Consider the following 23700-nt stretch of genomic DNA (forward strand, 5'->3'; position numbering starts at 1 on the left):
ATTAATCCAGCATAACAAACACCTAGGTGTTTGTTATGCTAGCTCCTAGCTCCTAGCTCCCGTCCATATAACCCGCCAATACAATTCAAAGACCTGCACAACACACACAATCACTCAGCCCAAGGGACCGTTCACCTAACCCAAGGTTCATAAAGCTTATATATTTACCCAAAGTTATGTACGTGACACGCACGTACGGGCAAGCGATCAAATGTTTGGAAGCGCAGCTGCGTACTCACAGTACCACGTCTGTGTATCCAAATCAAAGTAATCCTGGTAAGAGTCTGTGTTGTCCCAGTTCTCTACAGGCGTCTGTGTATCGAAGTCAAAGTCCTCCTGGTAAGAGTCTCTGTTGTCTGAGTTCTTCGATCTTGACTGCATCTTTCGGGAATGTAAACAATGAAACACCGGCTGTGTTGTGTTGCTGACTTCCCTCGCAAAATACTCCACTTCGCACCGACAACTTTCTTCTTTGCTTGCTCAGCTTCTTTCTCCATAATGCAATGAACAAATTGCAACAGATTCGCCAACACAGATGTCCAGAATCATGTGGAATTTTGCGATGAAAACTGACGACTTTAAGCTGGCCGCGGTGCTGGACTAAAATGTCCTGTCTAACTCGTGACGTCACATCCGCAGCGTCATCATACCAAGACGTTTTCAGCAGATATTTCGCGGGAAATTTAAAATTGCACTTTAGTGAACTAACCCGGCCGTATTGGCATGTGTTGCAATGTTAAGATTTCATCATTGATATATGAACTATCAGACTGCGTGGTCGGTAGGAGTGGGTTTCAGTAGGCCTTTAAAAGAGGTGACCAGGGCTTTCAGTGTTGACACAAAAAGCCATTACGTTCATGAACACAAATATTGTAAGATGAGTCAAAAGTTTCCACTGCTTTTTGTGGTCTGTCATGAAAATGGGGGAAACAAACACTGTTTAATCAGGCAGGGAGTCTGCCTGCATGGCTCATTGTTACCTTCAACATTAACTTTAAAAAGGTAAAGTGGCAACACTAACTGACCTTGGAGTATATTGTTGAATGTGTGGTATAAAAAAGGAAGTAACCACACTGGGTCAAAAAACATTGACATTATCAGTTGTGGCTGTAGACAACTTCCTGTTGCAGTTTTGGTTATCAACTCCATAAGATGGCAGTATGTAGCTGCATTTTAAGTATCATAGTGGTCCACGTCCAGCAGTTTTATCTCCCTATGCGTAAGCTTTAAAATGTTGGTTGCACTCATATGTGAATCTAACCCAAGTTAAACTTTTTGTAACAATGAACTCTCCATATTAAGTTTCATTTTTATACAACTTTTGCAAAACTGGTTCTGTTACTGCTGTGTTGTACAATATACTTGTTGATAAATGACAAGGTAGTCAAAGAGAACTAAGTTTGTTTCCACCTCATCATGCACTGTCGACTAACCATTAAGGTTTAAAAAAATCTGCGTTGCATACAAACCCCGAAACCAGTGAAGTTGGCACGTTGTGTAAATGGTAATTAAAAACAGAATACAAGGATTTGCAAATCCTTTTCAACCTATATTCAATTGAATAGACTGCAAAGACAAGATACTTAACATTCAAACTGGTAAACTTTGTTATTTTTTGCAAATGTTAGCTCATTTGGAATTTGATGCCAGCAACATGTTTCAAAAAAGCTGGCACAAGTGGCAAAAAAGACTGAGAAAGTTGAGAAATGCTCATCAAACACTTATTTGGAACATCCAACAGGTGAACAGGCTAATTGGGAACAGGTGGGTGCCATGATTGGTTATAAAAGCAGCTTCCATGATATGCTCAGTCATTCACAAGCAAGGATGGGGCGAGGGTCACCACTTTGTGAACAAATGCGTGAGCAAATTGTCGCACAGTTTAGGAACAACATTTCTCAAAAGGCTATAGGAAGGAATTTAGGGATTCCGCCATCTAAGGACTGTAATATCATCAAAAGGTTCAGAGAATCTGTAGAAATCACTGCACGTAACATTGAATGCCCGTGACCTTGGATCCCTCAGGCGGTACTGCATCAAAAACCGACATCAGTATGTAAAGGATATCACCACGTGGGCTCAGGAACACTTCAGAAAACCACTGTCAGTAACTACAGTTCGTCGCTACATCTGTAAGTGCAAGTTAAAACTCTACTATGCAAAGCGAACGCCATTTATCAACACCCAGAAACGCCGCCGGCTTTGCTGGGCCCGAGTTCATCAAAGATGGACTGATGCAAAGTGAAAAAGTGTTCTGTGGTCTGATGAGTCCACATTTCAAATTGGTTTTGGAAACTGTGGATGTTGTGTCCTCCAGAACAAAGAGGAAAAAAAACATCCAGATTGTTACAGGCGCAAAGTTCAAAAGCCAGCATCTGTGATGGTATGGGGGTGTATTAGTGCCCAATGCTAAAAGGTTGGAGCAACATATGTTGCCATCCAAGCAACGTCTTTTTCATGGACGCCCCTGCTTATTTCAGCAAGACAATGCCAAGCCACGTGTTACAACAGTGTGGCTTCATAGTAAAAGAGTGTGGGTACTAGACTGGCCTGCCTGTAGTCCAGACCTGTCTCCCATTGAAAATGTGTGGCACATTATGAAGCGTAAAATACGACAACAGAGACCCCCGGACTGTTGAACAACTTAAGTTGTACATCAAGCAAGAATGGGAAATAATTTCACCTGAAAAGCTTCAAGCAGGGGGTGCTGGAGTGTAACTCAGCTTGTCTCCAATTAACTTAATTTGTTTTCCCATTCAAATTTTTAAATAAAAAAGTTGGGGAAGATTAATTTCATAAAATATGTAAAAAAAGGCTTACCAAATAGCGTCCAATTAACTCGTGTTTCTACTGATTAAAGTCAAGTACTTCTTCCTAAAAAAAAACAAAAAAACTTAGTGATGTATAAGAACAGACTATTTTAAAAGTGGCAGTGCTGGTGTGAGAGACTTGGCACCTAATTGCTCTCTGACTGACTCCACTGGCAGCTCACCTAATATCATTATCATATCTCATAAGCTCCATTCAGTCCGTAATGAGACTGCACACATTGAGTGCCATACACTCCTGGAATGGAAGGACAGAAATGAGCAAGGACCCAATCCTCTACACAGTCTGATTAATAAACACATCAGGCCTTGTCTACTAAAGCGGGGTTGTCAAACGTACGCCCCGTGGGCCGTATCAGGCCCGCAAACAGGTTTAATCCGGCAAGATGAGTTTGTCTAGTATAAGAATGAGCTGTAATTTTTTCAGAGAAAAAAAACAGTTGTTCTAAATGTGTCCACTGGATGTCGCAATAGCAATTCTAATGTAACCCACGTCACACATTACACTGTTTAAAGATGACATGTCAGCTGACTTTAAGCGCCCTCTGGGTAGCTCCTGTTGTCCTTGTCGGCCACTCAAAGGATAAAATAACCAAACGTAAGCTGCAAAGACTTAAGACAACATGAACATCATCCTTGAAGTAGTTAGAGTTCCAATGCAGCGTTCAATTGGTTGACTGCACGTTGTGCACCCTGAACTCCATTGTAAAAATGTGTGTTTCTAAATTTGTTGTTTGTTTTTATTTTATGCTTGAATCTAGAATGTTCAAAGTGGTTAAGTTTATAGTTATGTTACCTTTAATTTGGCTATTATGGTGTCATTTTGACAATTGTTTTGATTAAATTATAATTGTAATAGGTATAAACAAATGTGTTGTGGCAGTTGCGGATATCACCTATGCGGCAGGTTGAGGAAACACTTGGTTGCTTTTCCAAACATGTCTTTGGTGGTAGACTGGCAACATGAGAATGCTAAACAGTAAGTGCTTAATGGCTTTGTAAATACACTGAGACAAAGTCTATGTTTATTGTGTTCTTCATGGTGTTTTGAAACTGCACCATTTTTTCCTTCAGAATTTTCAACTAACTTGAAGTGTTTTGCCAAGAGGAATTTTTGTAATATGTATATTTCAGAATGTGCTTGTTCTATTTTTGGCCAAAGTAAGACAAAGTAAACAATTTCAAATTTCTCTTTATTTTTAAATTAGAAAAGAATAGAAGTTTCTCTTAGCGGCCCCTGAGCTAAAATGAGTTTGACATCCCTGAACTAAAGGTTTGCGTGCATTAACACATGCAATCTTGATGGCGCCCGCACATCTTATCTACTCAGTGATGTGCTGTCAAGGGAGGCAAGTGAGGCAGTGCCTCACCTTGCCACCAGGGGGTTAAAAGGCTTAACTATGAGATGTTCAAAAACTAAGTAATAAAATAAAATACGTTTTTGAATTTCTCTTTTGGTCTATGCTTTCTATGTGATTTTGGTGTGGTTCCTGTATATTTTGATAATTTTCATGGTCAAAATCGCAGAAATTCCGTGTTTTCTGATGAAAATAACGCGGCAGACGAGATGTGAGGCAGACACAGGTGGTGCCTCCACGGGTACACACAAAATGTATTGAGCGTGTGCGGGCGAGGGGGCGCGTGCTTCTTGCCACGAGGAAAAGGCAGGCCATGAGGCAGCAAGTACCTCTGCCTCAAAGTAGGGGGCGATATATTGTCAACTTGCAGTTCAAAAGTTCATGAACCCTTAAGAAGTAGAAGAAGAACACAGACAACAACTGCTACGCTTCCCGCAAACTGTGATGCTTTTTTGACGCGTAAATGTCACGTTCAACATGAGGCCAGCTAGAAGGCCTTACTGACAACAACTTGTGATCTGATTGGCTATCGCAATTATCTATCAACTGTATGTGAAGGCCCCGGGCAGATTTCGTATAGCATGGCAACATAAGCTAGCTGAATTCTGATTGGATAAAACCCTAACTTAAAAACAACAGCACTGGAAGGAGCATAGTATGACATGAAGAGAATATTAATAATTTTAGATATTTAGGGAAAGTAAATAAAAAAATAAATATCTTTGATTATGATCCTGATTTTCTGGTTATTTTAGGCCAGCAGAGAAGGCCTTGCTGGCCCTGACGGCAAACCACTGACAAAGCCAAGAGACCACTTCTACCCTCAAATTACTTGTAAGTTCACGTACCGTGAGGTTCCGTGTTTTTTTTAATTAATGCAACTATTTTCATCATGCGCAATGTTGAAGTCCATCCATCCATTTTCTACCGCTTATTCCCTTCGGGGTCGCTGGGGGTGCTGGAGCATATCTCAGCTACAATCGGGCGGAAGGCGGGGTACACCCTGGACGAGTCGCCACCTCATCGCAGGGCCAACACAGATAGACAGACAACATTCACACTCACATTCACACACTAGGGCCAATTTAGTGTCGCCAATCAACCTATCCCCAGGTGCATGTCTTTGGAGGTGGGAGGAAGCCGGAGTACCCGGAGGGAACCCACACAGTCACGGGGAGAACATGCAAACTCCACACAGAAAGATCCCGAGGCTGGGATTGAACTCACGACTACTCAGGACCTTCGTATTGTGAGGCAGACGCACTAACCCCTCTGCCACCGTGCAATGTTGAAGTTTTATACCAAATGTTGTATACAGAAACATTTTTCACTAACAAAAAAAGTGTTGACTATTATGTACTATTTTCCAACAAACTTCTCATTTTTGACTCACCCACTGAGGACCACAATGAAATCCATGACGTTCCACCCATTTCTGAGGTAAGATCCTTTGTGAAATACGAAACCGAGGGCGATGATCTTTATTCCCGCCTCCAAACAGAACATCCCAATGAAGTAGGGCTCAGTTTTCTCCTGTTGGCACAAAACAAACAAAAGTCTCAACAATCATGTAAAATTTAAGTGAGGATTTTTTAAAGCTCAGTATTGAAAACATCTTGAATTTACAAGTCATGTCTCACCAGTCTCTTTGACATGGGCGTCTTGTCCTCTCCTGGTAGATGCTGCTCCAGAGCCAGGACGATACAGTTGGCAATGATGGTGGCGAGGATCATGTACTCAAATGGAGTGAGAGGATCAAATTAAGGAACTTTCTTACAGATATTCAGTTGAATCTAAAAAGAAAGCACTTAAGATGTTTCAGGTCACAGAAAAAAAATCATTTCAAAGCTGTATAACCCCTGACCAGGCCCAACAATTCTAAACCAGTTAATTGATAGTCAAAAAATGCGACGGATAAAGCTGTTTCACCCCAATCCATTAGGTGGGATTAATGAGCATTATGATATTGTTGCCAACTGCCAAAAAAATGTTTCTTGGTCCCAATGCAATAGTGATGGGATCGGCAGTTCTTTTGACTGTACTGAGTCACTAGAATCAGTTCCTTAAATTGATCCGTTCAAAAAATGTGTTCACCGAATCCCCCCCCAAAAAAAATAGGAGGGGGGGGGGGGCATGCGTAGTACAGTACAGTGCAGACATTCGCGGGAGAAGCAGCAAATAGGGTGAACGTGAGTCCCTACGCACTGTAGTGATGGGATCGGCAGTTCTTTTGACTGTACTGAATCACTAGAATCAGTTACTGACACAGCACCACAGTCAGCACAGTTCAGTACGTGAACCGAATCACTTCTGCAGAGGCAGTTCTGTGTGCAGTTCGGTGAATCGTGAGTCAGTCAGTAACAGCTTCCCTAGCGGCAGATCTCGGTGTGTGTCAGTTCGCGAACGTGTGTGTGCGTTTCCGGCCTGTCCAATAAACAAAGTGTGACTAAACGTCTTGGTTGTTAAATATGTTTTATTGCACTGAAATGAAAATAATAAATAAATAAAAGTGGGAAATGAAAAAAATAGTAATAGCCTACTAAAATGCTTGCAATCAACAGTTAAATAAATAGGCCTCGTTTGTTTAGTGCAAAAACAAATATTAAATTAAGAAACCCTTAACAAATGCCAACATAAAAACTAAATGTTCTGTAGCAAAGAAAATGTAAACTTAAATATGCAAACAAAAAGAAAATAAATACCTTCAAAATAAAACAAATAAATTAAGAGCCAGAAATGCCAACATAAAAACTAAATGTTCTGTAGCCTACGTTTAAAAATATAACAAAGAAAATATCAACTTAAATGTGCAAACAAAAAGAAAATAAATAGGCTACCTTAAATAAAACAAAACAAATATTAAACCAAGTGCCAGAAATGCCAACATTAAAACTACAATTTCTGTAGCTTACATTTAAAAATATAAAAATGGAAATATCAACTTAAATATGCAATAAAGGAAAATAAATAGCTTAAATAATATAAAAAAACAACAGTTGCCGTAGAAGGGATAATAATAATAATAATAATAATAATAATATGAATCAGAATCGATCCCCAAAGAGAAATGTATTTTTGTTACAATAACTGTGTAAATAATAGCCTATGTATGTGTACATACATTAGTTATTATTTTTATTTTAAATCTTCTCAAAACAGCCTGCCTACACTTTACCCCCCGCCCCTCCCCCTAGCGTCGCTGCTGCTCAGCCTTGCCCTGCCTGCACTGAGTTTCTTTCTGTCTCCTCTACTCTCATAACTTTATGTGTTGAGATAATGGGGACGTTTGTTTTCATGCGGCTGCTAGACTTTTGACAAAAACAAGAAAGTTTGATCATATTACGCCTATACTGGCTCACTTGCACTGGCTTCCTGTGCACCTAAGATGCGACTTTAAGGTTTTACTACTTACGTATAAAATACTACACGGTCAAGCTCCTGCCTATCTTGCCGATTGTATTGTACCATATGTCCCGGCAAGAAATCTGCGTTCAAAGAACTCCGGCTTATTAGTGATTCCCAGAGCCCAAAAAAAGTCTGCGGGCTATAGAGCGTTTTCTATTCGGGCTCCAATACTATGGAATGCCCTCCCGGTAAAAGTTAGAGATGCTACCTCAGTAGAAGCATTTAAGTCTCATCTTAAAACTCATTTGTCTACTCTAGCCTTTAAATAGACTCCCTTTTTAGACCAGTTGATCTGCCGTTTCTTTTCTTTTCTTTTCTACTCTGCTCCCAACCCGGGGTGGACCGCTAGCCTGTCCATCGGATGGGGACATCTCTACGCTGCTGACCCGTCTCCGCTCGGGATGGTTCCTGCTGGCCCCACTATGGACTGGACTTTCGCTGATGTGTTGGACTTTCACAATATTATGTCAGACCCACTCGACATTCATTGCTTTCGGTCTCCCCTAGAGGGGGGGTTACCCACATATGCGGTCCTCTCCAAGGTTTCTCATAGTCATTCACATTGACGTCCCACTGGGGTGAGTTTTCCTTGCCCGTATTGGGGCTCTGTACCGAGGATGTCGTTGTGGCTTGTACAGCCCTTTGAGACACTTGTGATTTAGGGCTATATAAATAAACATTGATTGATTGATTGATTTATGTAGCTTGAGTCAACATTACCCGTTAGCTTGGAGAATGAATGGAGAACGAATGCCAATGGCATGAAACATATCCCCGCGACGGGAGGAGAATCACTCGCGGCATTGGGGCAAGCAGAGCAGAGGTTGGAAAGTATGCTCTAAATTCAATATTACATTCTCAAAACATATATTCTCCATAGCACAATAGCTATTATAATGGTATATACTTCTGTATATTCACATTTCTATATATTGTTGTTACAGAAACATCTTGAGTAATAAACTCTTTTACAAATGGGGAAGTATCATTTAGACATGAAATGTCCTTGGGAAGTATACTTGGGGTCAAACAAAATGTATCCACATCACTCAGTTCATTATCTATTTATAAATATAAGAAACAACAATAACATATTTACACATGATAATAATATGACCTTGTGTTAGATAAAGATAGAAGAGTATTTCTTTACAACACAGAACTATATATACACACTGCAGTGCTCTTCGGTTGGCATACAAAGGGTTAACTGCTCTCAACTGACCCACATGCATAGAAGAGCTAGCTAGATGCTAACACACGGTGGTATTGAAGTCTAAAGGCACTAAAACATCAATCTCTGTCACTGAACCATATTACATTTGAATTGTAGGGTGTTTAATTATCAAACGTTTACATTTGAGATATTTCACAACATTACTAACCTGGAAAACACAGGCAATGTTTAAGAAGAGTGAAGACAGGAACAATCCTTGAAGCTTCCCAGGGGGGAGGGGGGGAGGGGGGGTGTAGGGGGCGGAGGTCGTGGTTGGGGGCGTGGTTATTTACAGCAAAAATTCACCAACTCGAGTATTTCATATATATACAGGTATATATATGTATGAAATACTTGACTTTCAGTGAATTCTAGCTATATATATATATATATATATATATATATATATATATATATATATATATATATATATATATATATATATATATATATATATATATATATATATATATATATATATATATATATATATTTTTTTTTTTTTTATTTACATAGAAAAAGAAAAAAAAACTAGAATTTCAGTGTTCCGGTGGCTATCCATTAGATGGCAGTATTGTCCTGTTTAACTTCTCCGTTCATGATGAGTATATCATTTCGGCCACCGTGTTCAATGGAGAAGTCTGTTCTACAAAATTTACAGGCAACATACACCTTCCCCTTCAAACTGTCCTGGATGAACTGAAATTCTTGTTTCCATTCGTTTTGGAACTTGCAAGCGTATTTCTTCATCTTGCTCGTCGACGGCGTCGCCATGTCTGTAATTTCCTCGTTCTTCTGCTTCGTCTCCTTGTTGTGTGCGCAGTTGTGCACTCTACTCTCTAAAAGCCCTAGATGTTATGACGTCATTGGGCAGGCAAGGTGTTTATATTGTGGGAAAGCGGACGTGAGAACAGGCTGTCCCCACTCAGTCTCAGGTCCGCATTGAGCTGGAGGGGGCGTGGCCTCCAGTACCGGCTGAATACCGGGAGTTTGTCGGGAGAAAATCTCTGCCGGGAGGTTGTCGGGAGAAGCGCTGAATACCGGGATGCTCCCGCTAAAAACGGGAGGGTTGGCAAGTATGATTTAGAGAATAATAATTATAATGTTATTGTGGATTATAGGAAATATATATAATGTGTAATAAAGAGAGGAAACTTGGGAAGCTTCAAGGATTGTTCGTGTCTTCACTCTTCTTAAACATTGCCTGTGTTTTCCAGGGGTTAGACTATGAACACAACCTTTTGTCTACTGAACTCACACGCCTGTGAGACCGGTAACACTCGCACCTCAAAGGTCGTCGAGCCAGAGCCAGCACCTGCAGAGAAACAAAAATCTGACGGGCCTAATCAACCAAAAAGCCAACCGAAAAGAAAATATGATGAAGGGTATCTTGCTCTTGGATTCACGGCAGCGGTGGTGGGGGCAGAGGAGAGACCCCTGTGTGTTCTGTGTCTAAAACCGCTAGCAGCAGACAGCATGAGACCCGACAAATTAAAGAGACACCAGACCACACACCCCAATCACGTCAATAAGCCACTTGATTTCTTTCAAAGAAAACTGGCAGAGTACCGTCAACAGGAGAAGCGCATGGTAAAAGCTGCATCAGTAAACAGTAATGCTCAAATGGCTTCATATAGAGTTGCATACAGAATTGCACAATGCAAAAAAACACACACAATTGCTGAGCAGCTCATTCTCCCCGCTGCAATAGACATGGTGTCAGTCATGCTTGACGAGACAAGCGCATCAAAATTAAAAGCTGTCCCACTGTCAAACGACACAGTTGCGAGACGTATAGCGACATTGCAAGTGATCTTGAGGAACAACTCATAGACAAATTCAAAGAAAGTCACTTTTATTTGATTTATTATTGAACTTGATGCAAGTTATTTGATTTGTTATTGAACTTGATGCAAGTTATAACATTTTTATTTGATTTATTATTGAACTTGATGCAAGTTATAACACTTTCATTTGATTTGTTATTGAACTTGATGCAAGTTATAACACTTTCATTTGATTTATCATTGAACTTGATGCAAGTTATAACACTTTTGTTTTATATATAATTGAACTTGATGCAAGTTATTTGATTTATTATTGAACTTGATGCAAGTTATAACATTTTTATTTGATTTATTATTGAACTTGATGCAAGTTATAACACTTTTATTTGATTTATCATTGAACTTGATGCAAGTTATAACACTTTTGTTTTATATATAATTGAACTTGATGCAAGTTATTTGATTTATTATTGAACTTGATGCAAGTTATAACATTTTTATTTGATTTATTATTGAACTTGATGCAAGTTATAACACTTTCATTTGATTTATTATTGAACTTGATGCAAGTTATAACACTTTTATTATATTTATCATTGAACTTGATGCAAGTTATAACACTTTTGTTTTATATATAATTGAACTTGATGCAAGTTATTTGATTTATTATTGAACTTGATGCAAGTTATAACACTTTTATTTGATTTATCATTGAACTTGATGCAAGTTATAACACTTTTTTTGATTTATTATTGAACTTGATGCAAGTTATAACACTTTTGTTTTATATATAATTGAACTTGATGCAAGTTATTTGATTTATTATTGAACTTGATGCAAGTTATACCACAGCTGCACAGTTATTTTATTTATTATTGAACTTGATGTTATTTTATGTTATTGAGTTTGAATGTATACAACTTGATGTTACTTGATGTTCAATCAATTTGAAAATGTTAAGCTTGGCATTTGCGTTCTTTTGGGGCGATGGGGGCAAGGGGGGCTTGAAATCACCCCCTTGTCCAAAGTGGGGGATGACAAAAAAAGTTTGAGAACCACCGCACTAAGAGCAGACTTACGGTACAGGGAGACAAGACGGGACTGCCAACGGATCAGCCACTTACGGCACTCCTTAAAAAAGGTGGGGAAAAAGGTGATATTGGGAAAGGGGGGAAGAGTAAAAAATATCAGTCAAAGGCTAGACCCTCGGGAGGGGGTGCAGACTGAGTCCAAGGGGAAAAAAACTAATTTGCCATAGCACACATAAACATGTTACATATAATCACAACAACTCGCAACAGAAGGGGGGAGTTGGGACCCTGGAGGCCGGCCTGCTGCTATAAAGCGCTACTCAGCCGTCCATCACCCTGAAGGGGAATCAAGCGGTGGTGAAGGCGTGGGGAGTGTGTTTGTGTATATGCCCATTGTCTTTGGGTGTAGTGGTGTTGTGTCCATGCAAGCAAAGTTTGACTTCCTAGGCCGACTTGTAGGAGTTATTACGGTAATCTATGTCACAGCAGCTTAGACCAGGAACAAAGCAGAGTGGGCGGGGTTTGTTTTCAGAGCAGCCAGCCCAAAACACATGTGTCAGGAACAGATGCGAAAGCAGATTTTTACAACACATTTCTGCAGAAAAGTAATAATATCTCATATTGTAGGTGTTTATTACCCTTTGTATTCATATTTTGCGGTTTTTTACATTTTTGTTGTAAAATATGTCTATGGAGGAGCTGGTCTGAGTAGTAAAAGAGGAGACACGTTCATATGTTGTTAATATTCAGTGTTTTATAGTTTATAGTTAATATTGTAAATCTCACTTTCTTTAGTTTAATGTACATTTTTGGGTGTCCCATTCAGTAAAAAAAAACTGTAAAATTGGTCTGTCATAACGTTATTAGAACTCTATTGGACATTGTGACTTTTGGTATTAGTGTTCCTGGAAAAAAAGGGACCCAAACACACATACTGTACAGCAGATTTTTACAGCTAAATGTGTATATATCATACACATTGGCCCCCCAGACACATGTTTTTCTCTCAATGTGGCCCCCCGAGTCAAAATATTTGCCCAGCTCTGGATTAAAGAGATAGTTGGTTAAATGTATTTTAAAGTCGGGGCTTTTATTTTGGCATATCCTGTTTTTCAGAAACTGTCCGGAACGTCCTGTCGGTAGCCATTTTGTTGAGTGAGAGAGAGGTGATGTGGCATGTCGGCACAATCATTCACCATCTTCGTTCTGCTCCTTTCATGTAGCGTTGCCAGTATTAAGTACATTTACTTTAATACGTTTAGAAAGAATTTTATATTGATTAATAATCGCAAAATGTGATGGATACATTTTGCAGTATATTTGTCAGTTGAGCTATGTAGTACTTATATTACCTAGATACTTGTTTTATAGCAGTTTTACCTTTTCTTCAATAAATACTCCTGCCAAGTACAACACATCGCCTGTTCATTGGAGGAATTTTTGAGGAAACGAGTTTACGCTAGCTGTTACATTCCGCATGGGAACAGTATACTTAATATCGTTTGAATTTACACACGTGACAAAATAGCTTCTAGCATGATGCAGTTTAATTCTACTGCAAAGTAAAACCACAACAAGAAACATAATATAATGAGTTGTATAATGTATTATAAAGACATCATTGTATTGCAGTTATCTGGTACCTAATATACCTAAAATACTAAAGACTGGTTAACTGTTTAAAAAAAAATCTTATATACCGTATTTTGCGGATCATAGGATGCACCGGATTATAAGGCACACTGCCGTTGAGCGTGTCTATTCAGGTCTTTTTTCATACAAAAGGTGCAACGGATTATAAGGCTCATTAAAGGGGTCATATTATTATTTTTTCTAAATGTAAAACACTTCCTTGTGGTCTACATCAGTGGTCCCCAACCACTGATGGTACCGATTGGTACCGGGTAACCGCACAAGAAATAAAAAATTTTAAAAAAATTGTTTTTATTAAATCAACATAAAAAACACAATATATACATTATATATCAATATAGATCAATACAGTCTGCAGGGATACAGTCCTTAAGCACACATGATTGTATTTCTTTATGGAAAAAAAAAATATATATCACTATGTTCACTATGTTCACTGCTCGCTGTACATATCCTACGAAGTGAGACCTACACTGTTACAATGTCCATTTCTCAGATGATATTATTGTTGATGACTGAAGTGCTGATAGCAACCCAACCTAACCCCCCCGCCCCAACCCCCTCCACATGCCACCCCCCGGATTGTAAATAATGTAAATAATTCAATGTATATACTCTGATTATTACCGTATTTTTCGGAGTATAAGTCGCACCGGCCGAAAATGCATAATAAAGAAGGAAAAAAACATATATAAGTCGCACTGGAGTATAAGTCGCATTTTTTGGGGAAATGTAATTGATAAAACCCAACACCAAGAATAGACATTTGAAAGGCAATTTAAAATAAATAAAGAATAGTGAACAACAGGCTGAATAAGTGTACGTTATATGAGGCATAAATAACCAACTGAGAACGTGCCTGGTATGTTAACGTAACATATTATGGTAAGAGTCATTCAAATAACTATAACATATAGAACATGCTATACGTTTACCAAACAATCTGTCACTTCTAATCGCTAAATCCGATTAAATCTTATACGTCTAGTCTCTTACGTGACTGAGCTAAATAATATTATTTGATATTTTACGGTAATGTGTTAATAATTTCACACATAAGTCGCTCCTGAGTATAAGTCGCACCTCCGGCCAAACTATGAAAAAAACTGCGACTTATAGTCCGAAAAATACGGTAAAATGTGTGATGACTGTATTATGCTGATAGTATATATTTGTACCATGAATTGATTAACGTGGACCCCGACTTAAACAAGTTGAAAAACTTATTCGGGTGTTACCATTTAGTGGTCAATTGTACAGAATTTGTACTGTACTGTGCAATCTGCTAATAAAAGTTTCAATCAATCAATCAATCAATCAATCAATCAATACCAAATACACATCAGCAGGTACCAAAAGGTAAGAAAACTTGGTTTTGCATAATATTGCGAAACAAAACGTCAGGTAATATGTCTGCTAATAGGTGCCATTTTGCGGTCCTTATACACGTACCATAATAATACTCGTATGTTTAATGCGCCGACAATCCATCAAGCGGTTGGACTTCATAGCTTACCGAAGTCGTACTAAAAACATTTTGACAGATTTTTGAGCACTGTGTGTAATGTTCTATATTCTCAATGGAACATTTTAAAGTTTTGGTGTTGTTTACTGCCGTCATATTGCAGTGTACACGTATCTCTTATGTGTGACTGCCATCTACTGGTCATAGTTATTACAATGTGTACCAAATAAAATTGCTTTGAGGTCAGTAAGCACAACCAGAATTATGTCGTACATTAGGTGCACCGGGTTATAAGGCGCACTGTCGATTTTTGAGAAAATGAAAGGATTTTAAAGGCCTACTGAAATAAATTTTTTTTATTTAAACAGGGATAGCTGATCCATTCTATGTGTCATACTTGATCATTTCGCGATATTGCCATATTTTTGCTGAAAGGATTTAGTATAGAACAACGACGATAAAGTTCGCAACTTTTGGTCTCTGATAAAAAAAAGCCTTGCCCCTACCGGAAGTAGCGTGACGACACCGGGTGAAGGACTGCTCATATTTTCCTATTGTTTTCAACGCAGCTAGAGCAATTCGGACCGAGAAAGCGACGATTACCCCATTAATTTGAGCGAGGATGAAAGATTTGTGGATGAGGAACGTTAGAGTCACGGACTAGAGTGCAAGACATATCTTTTTTCGCTCTGACCGTAACTTAGGTACAAGCTGGCTCATTGGATTCCACACTCTCTCCTTTTTCTATTGTGGATCACGGATTTGTATTTTAAACCACCTCGGATACTATATCCTCTTGAAAATGAGAGTCGAGAACGCGAAATGGACATTCACAGTGACTTTTATCTCCACGACAATGCATCGGCGAAGCTCTTTAGCTACTGAGCTAACGTGACAGCATCTGGCTCAAATGCAGATAGAAACAAAATAAATAAATCCCTGACTGGAAGGATAGACAGAAGATCAACAATACTATTAAACCATGTACATTTAACTACACGGTTAATAATTCTCAGCCTGGCAAAGCTTAACAATGCTGTTGCTAACGACGCTGAAGCTAACTTAGCAACTTAGCAACGGGACCTCACAGAGCTATGATAAAAACATTAGCGCTCCACCTATGCCAGCCATCCCTCATCTGCTCATCAACACCCGTGCTCACCTGCGTTCCAGCGATCGACGGCGCGACAAAGGACTTCACCCGATCACAGTTGCGGTATGCGGCTAGCGTCGGCTAGCGCGTCTGCTATCCAAGTAAGTCCTCCTTGTTGTGTTGCTACAGCCAGCCGCTAATACACCGATCCCACCTACAACTTTCTTCTTTGCAGTCTCCATTGTTCATTAAACAAATTGCAAAAGATTCACCAACACAGATGTCCAGAATACTGTGGAATTATTAAATGAAAACAGAGCTGTTTTGTATTGGATTCAATGGGCTACTGATACTCCTGTTTCACTGGCTACGTCACGCGCATACGTCATCATCCAAAGGCGTTTTCAACCGGAAGTTTAGCGGGAAATTTAAAATTGCACTTTATAAGTTAACCCGGCCGTATTGGCATGTGTTGCAATGTTAACATTTCATCATTGATGTATAAACTATCAGACTGCGTGGTCGGTAGTAGTGGGTTTTAGTTAGGGTTGGGTATCGAGTATCGAGTATCGATTGGAACCGGGACTAACTTTCCGATTATCCCGGAATCGTTCAAAAGTTTACATTTCGATTCCTATTTTCGATACCAGTCCGCCGACCGGAAAAATATATGTCCGCCGAACCGGAAGAAGAAGCCGCTGAACACCAACGAAGAAGCGCCCACCGCCGGAAGTGTTAGCATAGCCGAGCGAGTCAGTCAAGCTCAAGCATGGATAGCGGGCGTCGGCGGTCGAAAGTGTGGCTTTACTTTACCAAAAAAAATGAAATAACCGCGAAATAACAGAGCTCCATGTCCATCAAGAAACGAGTGGAGAGAGAGCTGCAGATGTACCAGGACGTTCCACTAATACTTATGTCTGACGACCCTGCTGCATGCTGGTGGTCCGGTGGAACCAACAAAAGACTTATCCTTTGCTGTCATATCTCGCTTTCTCCTATTTATGCGTTCAAGCTTCTTCCACACCCAGCGAACGTGTATTTTCCACAGCAGGAGACACTATCTGTCCAGAACGCTCACGCATCCTGCCTGAGAAGGCGGATATGGTCATTTTCCTAAACAAGAACTGTCTCTGATTTTATACTGTACCTGCTGCTAATCTGGACTGGGTTTTGCAAGTTGTTTCTTTTTGTTTATTTGCTTTTCTGCACCAGGTTAGCCCATCAGTGGGAGCACGGTAACATTTTTAAGTACATGCAGCATCATACACTTGTGTGTGTAAATGTGTTTTCATGAGGTTTCCTGCAGCATCATACACTTATGTGTAAATGTGTTTTCATGAGGTTTCCTGCAGCATCATACACTTATGTGTAAATGTGTTTTCATGAGGTTTTCAAACATAAAGCTCTCTTGAGGAAAGTGTACCCCTGGGAAAATGTATTCATAATTTATAATATTTATATTCAAGTTCATAGATTTGATATTTATATTCTAGTTGAAAACAGCCATGTGAGGAATTTATAGTTAAGTTCATAAAAAGTTAATAGAATTAAAATTGATGGAGAATGTCAGACTATTTCATTCAGAAAGACTGTAGGTTAGCTAGCTCATTTAAAATATCCTAAACTTTTTTTTGACCCTGCCTCTTAAAAGAATCGGAATCGAGAATCGTCAGGAATCGGAATCGAGAATCGGAATCGTTCGAATTCAAACGATACCCAACCCTAGTTTCAGTAGGCCTTTAAGTGCGCCTTATAGTCCGAAAAATACGGTATTACTTCATACAGCAACTGACGTATAATAGTCAATGAAGCTGGCGCTGATATTACAATGCCATCAATGTAAACTGGAGATTACTGTCCCTAATACTGCAAAGTGAGTGTCAGTTCAACTCCATGCAATTGCATCCAAATCCATCAAAGCCAATGAGGCATGGGGAAGGACCTAATAGATAGGCGGTGCCAGATAGATAATAGGGAAGGAAGCCACGAGGAGAAAGTGATTGGGAAGGACGAGAGAGTGTGATGCTTACAAGTGAGGAGGAGGACAAGGAGAAGGAGGCAATGAGACTAAATTAGGCTGACAGCGGACAGATCGATATTGCGCGGCTGGCGATACCCAGCGAGGTTACTTGGGGGTATGTGTGTTATGAGAGGCTGAATATAAAGAGCAAACACTAATGTTAACAGCACCAGCTCTCACTTGAACCTGGGCTGCAATGTATTCTAACTCAGGCGGGAGATCACACTTGTGAGACAACAAATTGCCTTAATGACACACTGGAATGGCTGCCTCAGCATGAGGTGCCATTTCTGCTCATTATTGTATGTTTTACAAGATTCTGCCTCACTCCGAAAAGAAAAACACTACCTTCAAACCCTCAGACAGCATCTGACGAAAGGAGGGCAGGGAGAGGAAGAGGTATCCACGGCAACAGGTTCCACTTCCAGCCAAAAGTCAGTGCTATGAGGGTGGTTACTGGGGCAGCGGAGCGCTTTTGTGCAATTGCATGCACACATGTGCACGGTTTTAACCACAAAACGCGTCACCATTGACAACAAATCTACAATTTAATGTTCTTTGGAAAGAATTGAGAAAAAAAACAAAAACATTTTTGCTTGTCTTTCCTCACAGACACAAATAGTATTCAGCCACAAGTGAGTCACGATGACACTGCCATTTAAAAATAGATAAGAATCTGCATGAATTCACCAATATGTTCACCATCACCAGTCATTGCAACTGTGGAGGTAAAAATGACAAAAACTGGCGGTAACATTAAACTTTTCTTCACAAAACTGAAAAAGTGGCTTAAGGAAAATCAGAAGTGTGAGCACTAGAACTGGGTGTAGTATGGACAAATGAGGCCAATTATTTGTTTATGTATTTTTATTTTGTACTTGTCTTAATCTTTTTGTATGTGTTTTTCACTTTTCTCAACTTTTCTTTAACATTCCTCTTGTGTTAGCTTTCTGTTACCATCTCTTATGTTAACGGGTCGGTTTTGACCCATGTCTTAAATCAGCTGTAAAATACACTAAAAACAATTATCTATCATCCAATTTGTTTCTCATCTCTTGGTTACCTTGAAAATATCGGTTTTAATATTTTTGATGTGGGTCATTGGGCCTTTTTTTTTGTCAGTATACCCCTCGATTTCAATTTAAAAAATTGTAAAATGAACCTCAAGAGAATCGTATAAATAAATACAAGATTGTTGTGTTACCTGACTATTACTGAGGGGTACTAGAACACATCTCTTAAATAAATTTGTTTTATTTTTTATTTTATTTTAATAATTTTAACTATAGTAACATCTATGGTGTTACGGGTCAATTTTGACCCATATATGTTTACTTCAAGAAAAAAGCTAAAAAGTATTTTTTTTCAGCAACAGAACTTTAAAAGGCTAACCAGGGATAAGGGTTGCAAATTAGCCTGTGTCTAGAAGTCTTCTGTACTTTGACACGGGTTACCTATGGGTAGCAATCAGTTGTCTCACTGTAGCAATGTTCTGTCCCTGTCAAATTAATTAAATAAAAAAGACTATCTAATGAGTATCTGAAATTCACTTAACTGAAACTGTACACACACTGATTAATTATTTAGGGGAGTTTTAGAAATGTTTAAAAGAGCTGTGTGTGAGATTAAGGCTATAGAGATGTCCGATAATGGCTTTTTTGCCGATATCCGATATTGTCCAACTTTTAATTACCGATTCCGATATCAACCAATACCGATATATACAGTCGTGGAATTAACACATTATTATGCCTAATTTTGTTGTGATGCCCCGCTGGATGCATTAAACAATGTAACAAGGTTTTCCAAAATAAATCAACTCAAGTCATGGACAAAAAGTGCCAACATGGCGCTGCCATATTTATTATTGAAGTCACAAAGTGCATTGTTTTTTTAACATACCTCAAAACAGCAGCTTGGAATTAGGGGAGGTTGAAGTGGGCGGGGTTGAGGTTTGGGGGTAGGGGGTAGCGGGGGTGTATATTGTGGCGTCCCAGAAGAGTTAGTGCTGCAAGAGGTTCTGGGTATTTGTTCTGTTGTGTTTATTTTGTGTTACGGTGTGGATGTTCTCCAGAAATGTGTTTGTCATTCTTGTTTGGTGTGGGTTCACAGTGTGGCACATATTTGTAACAGTGTTAAAGTTGTTTATACTTCCACCCTCAGTGTGACCTGTATGGCTGTTGATCAAGTATGCCTTGCATTCACTTGTGTGTGTGAAAAGTCGTTTTTCCATTTACAGTAATACACCGTTAAAAAATACAGTACAATACAGTAAAAAATATGGCAGCTCAGTCAACAGAATTTTAACGCTAAAAATGGTAGTTGTTTTTTTTCCAATTTACAGTAATATGCTGTAAAGAACACCGTAAAATGTATTGTATTTTTTATTCATTTGATTGGTAGTTTGCTGTAAAATCATAAGTCAAGCAGATATTTAAGTATTTATTTTTATTTAGACAAAAAATTTTTGGAAAGTATGATAACATAATGTAATAATTGTTGCAATAATGGATACTATTAAAGTTTAAAAGGCATGCAATTTCAAGCAGTACATATATTTATTCTGTCAAAATGAAAAAAATCAATTACATTTAGTGAGAAAATATTAAGTACTTTATTGACACATATCATTTCCAGGTGTTTGCGGGCCAGATAAAATGATGTTGGGGCCAGATCTGGCCCCCTGGCCTTGAGTTTGTATGTATTATTTATTAAACATTTTTAGTTTTCAATTCTTCTTTATTTTTGTTGCTGGATGTACAAATGGCACCGAGGAAGTGGTAGCTGGTTGCAGCAGATTTATGTTCTCTTTGGTCTTCTTCAATGGTTCTCTCTTGTGTTTTACCTTATTTTTGGTGGATTTTTCGCACTGCACTGCAACCACATAACTTCCCCATTGTGGTATGAATAAAGTCTCTCCTATTCTATCCTAAACATGTTTTCAATATTAACTATGGTGACAAGGGAACCGATGACAAAAGTGCGGAAGACTACTAGACAAAGACTTTCTGTGCAACGGCGTCCTCGCATACAGGTATCTGAACCATATCAGAGTACATGGTTGTCATCAGCCCTATGGTTGACTAGCGACCAGTCCAGGGTCTTACCAGCCTGTTGTCCAAAAAATTAAGTACAAAAAGTATAAAAACAAGTTAACAGACATACTACGATCATGTAGAAAAGAATATTACAGTGAATTATTGGACAGGAACAAAAATAATATGAGAGCAACATGGGGCATCCTTAATAGCATTATTAAAAATGGAATTAAGAGGGACTACCCTCGATACTTCTTAGATGAAAATTAAAAAAATGACAACATAAAGGAAGTAGTTGAAAGCTTCAATAATTATTTTGTGAATATTGGACCAAAATTGGAAGAAAGGATTCCAGACCCAGTTTCAATCGAGGACTATAATGATACCATAGAGCGAAATCCCAACTCCATGTTCCTCAGTAATGTGACACAGGAGGAAATAGTTACAATCGTGAAAAAATGTAAATCTAAGACTTCAACTGATTGTAACGGAATTGATATGGAAACAATAAAAAAGGTTATTGAAGAGATCTCAGGACCATTAATGTATATTAGTAACCTATCATTTCAAACAGGTACATTCCCAAACAAAATGAAAATAGCTAAAGTTGCACCAATTTATAAGACTGGAGACAAACATCAATTTACAAATTATAGACCTGTTTCTCTACTTCCACACTTTTCTAAAATCATTGAAAAACTGTTCAATAACAGATTAGAAAGTTTCATAAATAAAAATAGAATACTTGAAGAGAACCAATATGGATATAGAGCTAATGTTTCAACTTCAATGGCTTTAATTGAAATTACAGAAGAAATTACCAATGCAATAGATAGTAAAAAATGTGCGGCAGCGGTTTTTATGGATCTAACTAAAGCATTTGACACAATTAATCACAATATTTTAATAAAAAAACTAGAACGATATGGCATCAGAGGGTTAGTCTTAAACTGGATAAGAAGTTATCTAACGAACAGGAAACAATACGTGAAGCTAGGCGAACACACGTCTACAACGCTAAATATATCCTGTGGTGTACCTCAGGGATCAATACTAGGACCTAAATTATTCAATCTCTATATAAATGACATTTGTAAAGTTACAAAAGATTTAAAGTTAGTATTATTTGCGACAGCGTTTTGTTCAGGAGAGAACACACAGGAGATAATACAAATAATAACAGAAGAAATTAACAAATTAAAAAGATGGTTTGACAAAAACAGACTATCGTTGAATCTCAGCAAAACTAAGATAATGCTATTTGGTAACAGTAGAAGAGAAAGTCAAACACAAATACAAATAGACGGAATAGAAATTGAAAGAGTAAACGAAACCAAATTTCTAGGTATAATGATTGATGATAAATTGAACTGGAAATCTCACGTAAAAAATATACAACATAAAGTAGCAAGAAACACGTCAATAATGAATAAAGCAAAACATGTTCTAGACCAGGGGTCGGCAACCCAAAATGTTGAAAGAGCCATATTGGACCAAAAATACAAAAACAAATCTGTCTGGAGCCGCAAAAATTAAGCCATATTACATGTGTCATGAGATATAAATTGAATTAAGAGGACTTAAAGGAAACTAAATGACCTCAAATATAGCTACAAATGAGGCATAATGATGCAATATGTACATGTCGCTAGCCTAAATAGCATGTTAGCATCGATTAGCTTGCAGTCATGCAGTGACCAAACATGTCTGATTAGCACTCCACACAAGTCAATAACATCAACAAAACTCACCTTTGTGCACTCACGCACAACGTTGGAAGTGTGGCGGACAAAATGAGACAGAAAAAGTGGCATAAAACACGTCCTAGAAAGTCGGAGAAAGTTAAACATGTAAACAAACTATACGGTGAGTTCAAGGACCGCCAAAATAAGTAGGACAAAGCGGCGCTCGCAAAATACTCGAATGAGTGAAGCATATTTAATATAAACAGTGTGCTTTATAACAATTAGGGAGGTTTGTGTCATGTTTGTCCTCATACATAAACCATACTAAAACAAAAAAATAGATTTTTTTTCCCCTCATCTTTTTCCATTCTTCATACATTTTTGAAAAATCTCCAGAGAGCCACTAGGGCGGCGCTAAAGAGCCGCATGCGGCTCTAGAGCCGCGGGTTGCCGACCCCCGTTCTAGACCAAAAATCCCTTCATATTCTCTACTGCTCACTAGTGTTACCATATCTGAGCTACTGTGTAGAAATATGGGGAAATAATTACAAAAGTACACTTCATTCATTAACGGTGTTACAAAAAAGATCAGTTAGAATAATACATAATGTTGGATATAGAGAACATACAAACCCTTTATTTATTGAATCAAAAATACTGAAATTCCACGACATAGTGAATTTGCAAACAGCTAAAATTATGCACAAAGCAAACTATAACCTGCTACCCAAGAATATACAACAATTCTTCTCAAAAAAAGAGGAGAAATATAATCTTAGAGAAAAACGTAATTTAAAACATTTGTTTGCACGTACAACACTTAAGACCTTCAGTATATCAGTATGTGGAATTAAATTATGGAATGGATTAAGCAAAGCAATCAAACAATGTACTAATATGATCCACTTCAAGAAACTCTTCAAACTTAAAGTGTTTACAAAGTACAAAGAAGAAGAACCATGACAAACATTCTCAATTTATTTCATCCATCCATTCATTCATTCTTAAAGTAATCTTATTTATCTCATCATATGAAATATGACTTACTTCACCAATTATTATTATTCAATTCTTACTATTATTTATTTATTTATTTTTATTGTGATTACTTATGGAGTTTA

The 23700-nt window shown here is 38.3% G+C and overlaps 1 protein-coding gene across 1 annotated transcript in view; it reads right to left on the minus strand.

The window, feature by feature from the left end:
* The window catches only part of LOC133644665 (voltage-dependent R-type calcium channel subunit alpha-1E-like), a 495634-nt gene that overhangs the window by 357206 nt on the left and 114728 nt on the right, over window positions 1-23700 (minus strand). The window contains exons 3-4 of the mRNA XM_062039342.1: window positions 5827-5932; window positions 5580-5719 (exon numbers count right to left, since the gene is read on the minus strand). Coding sequence (XP_061895326.1) covers window positions 5580-5719; window positions 5827-5932 — 246 coding nt within the window. The remainder of the gene's footprint in view (window positions 1-5579; window positions 5720-5826; window positions 5933-23700) is intronic.

The sequence above is a fragment of the Entelurus aequoreus genome, linkage group LG27 (assembly GCF_033978785.1).
Source record: "Entelurus aequoreus isolate RoL-2023_Sb linkage group LG27, RoL_Eaeq_v1.1, whole genome shotgun sequence".
NCBI lineage: Eukaryota > Metazoa > Chordata > Actinopteri > Syngnathiformes > Syngnathidae > Entelurus > Entelurus aequoreus.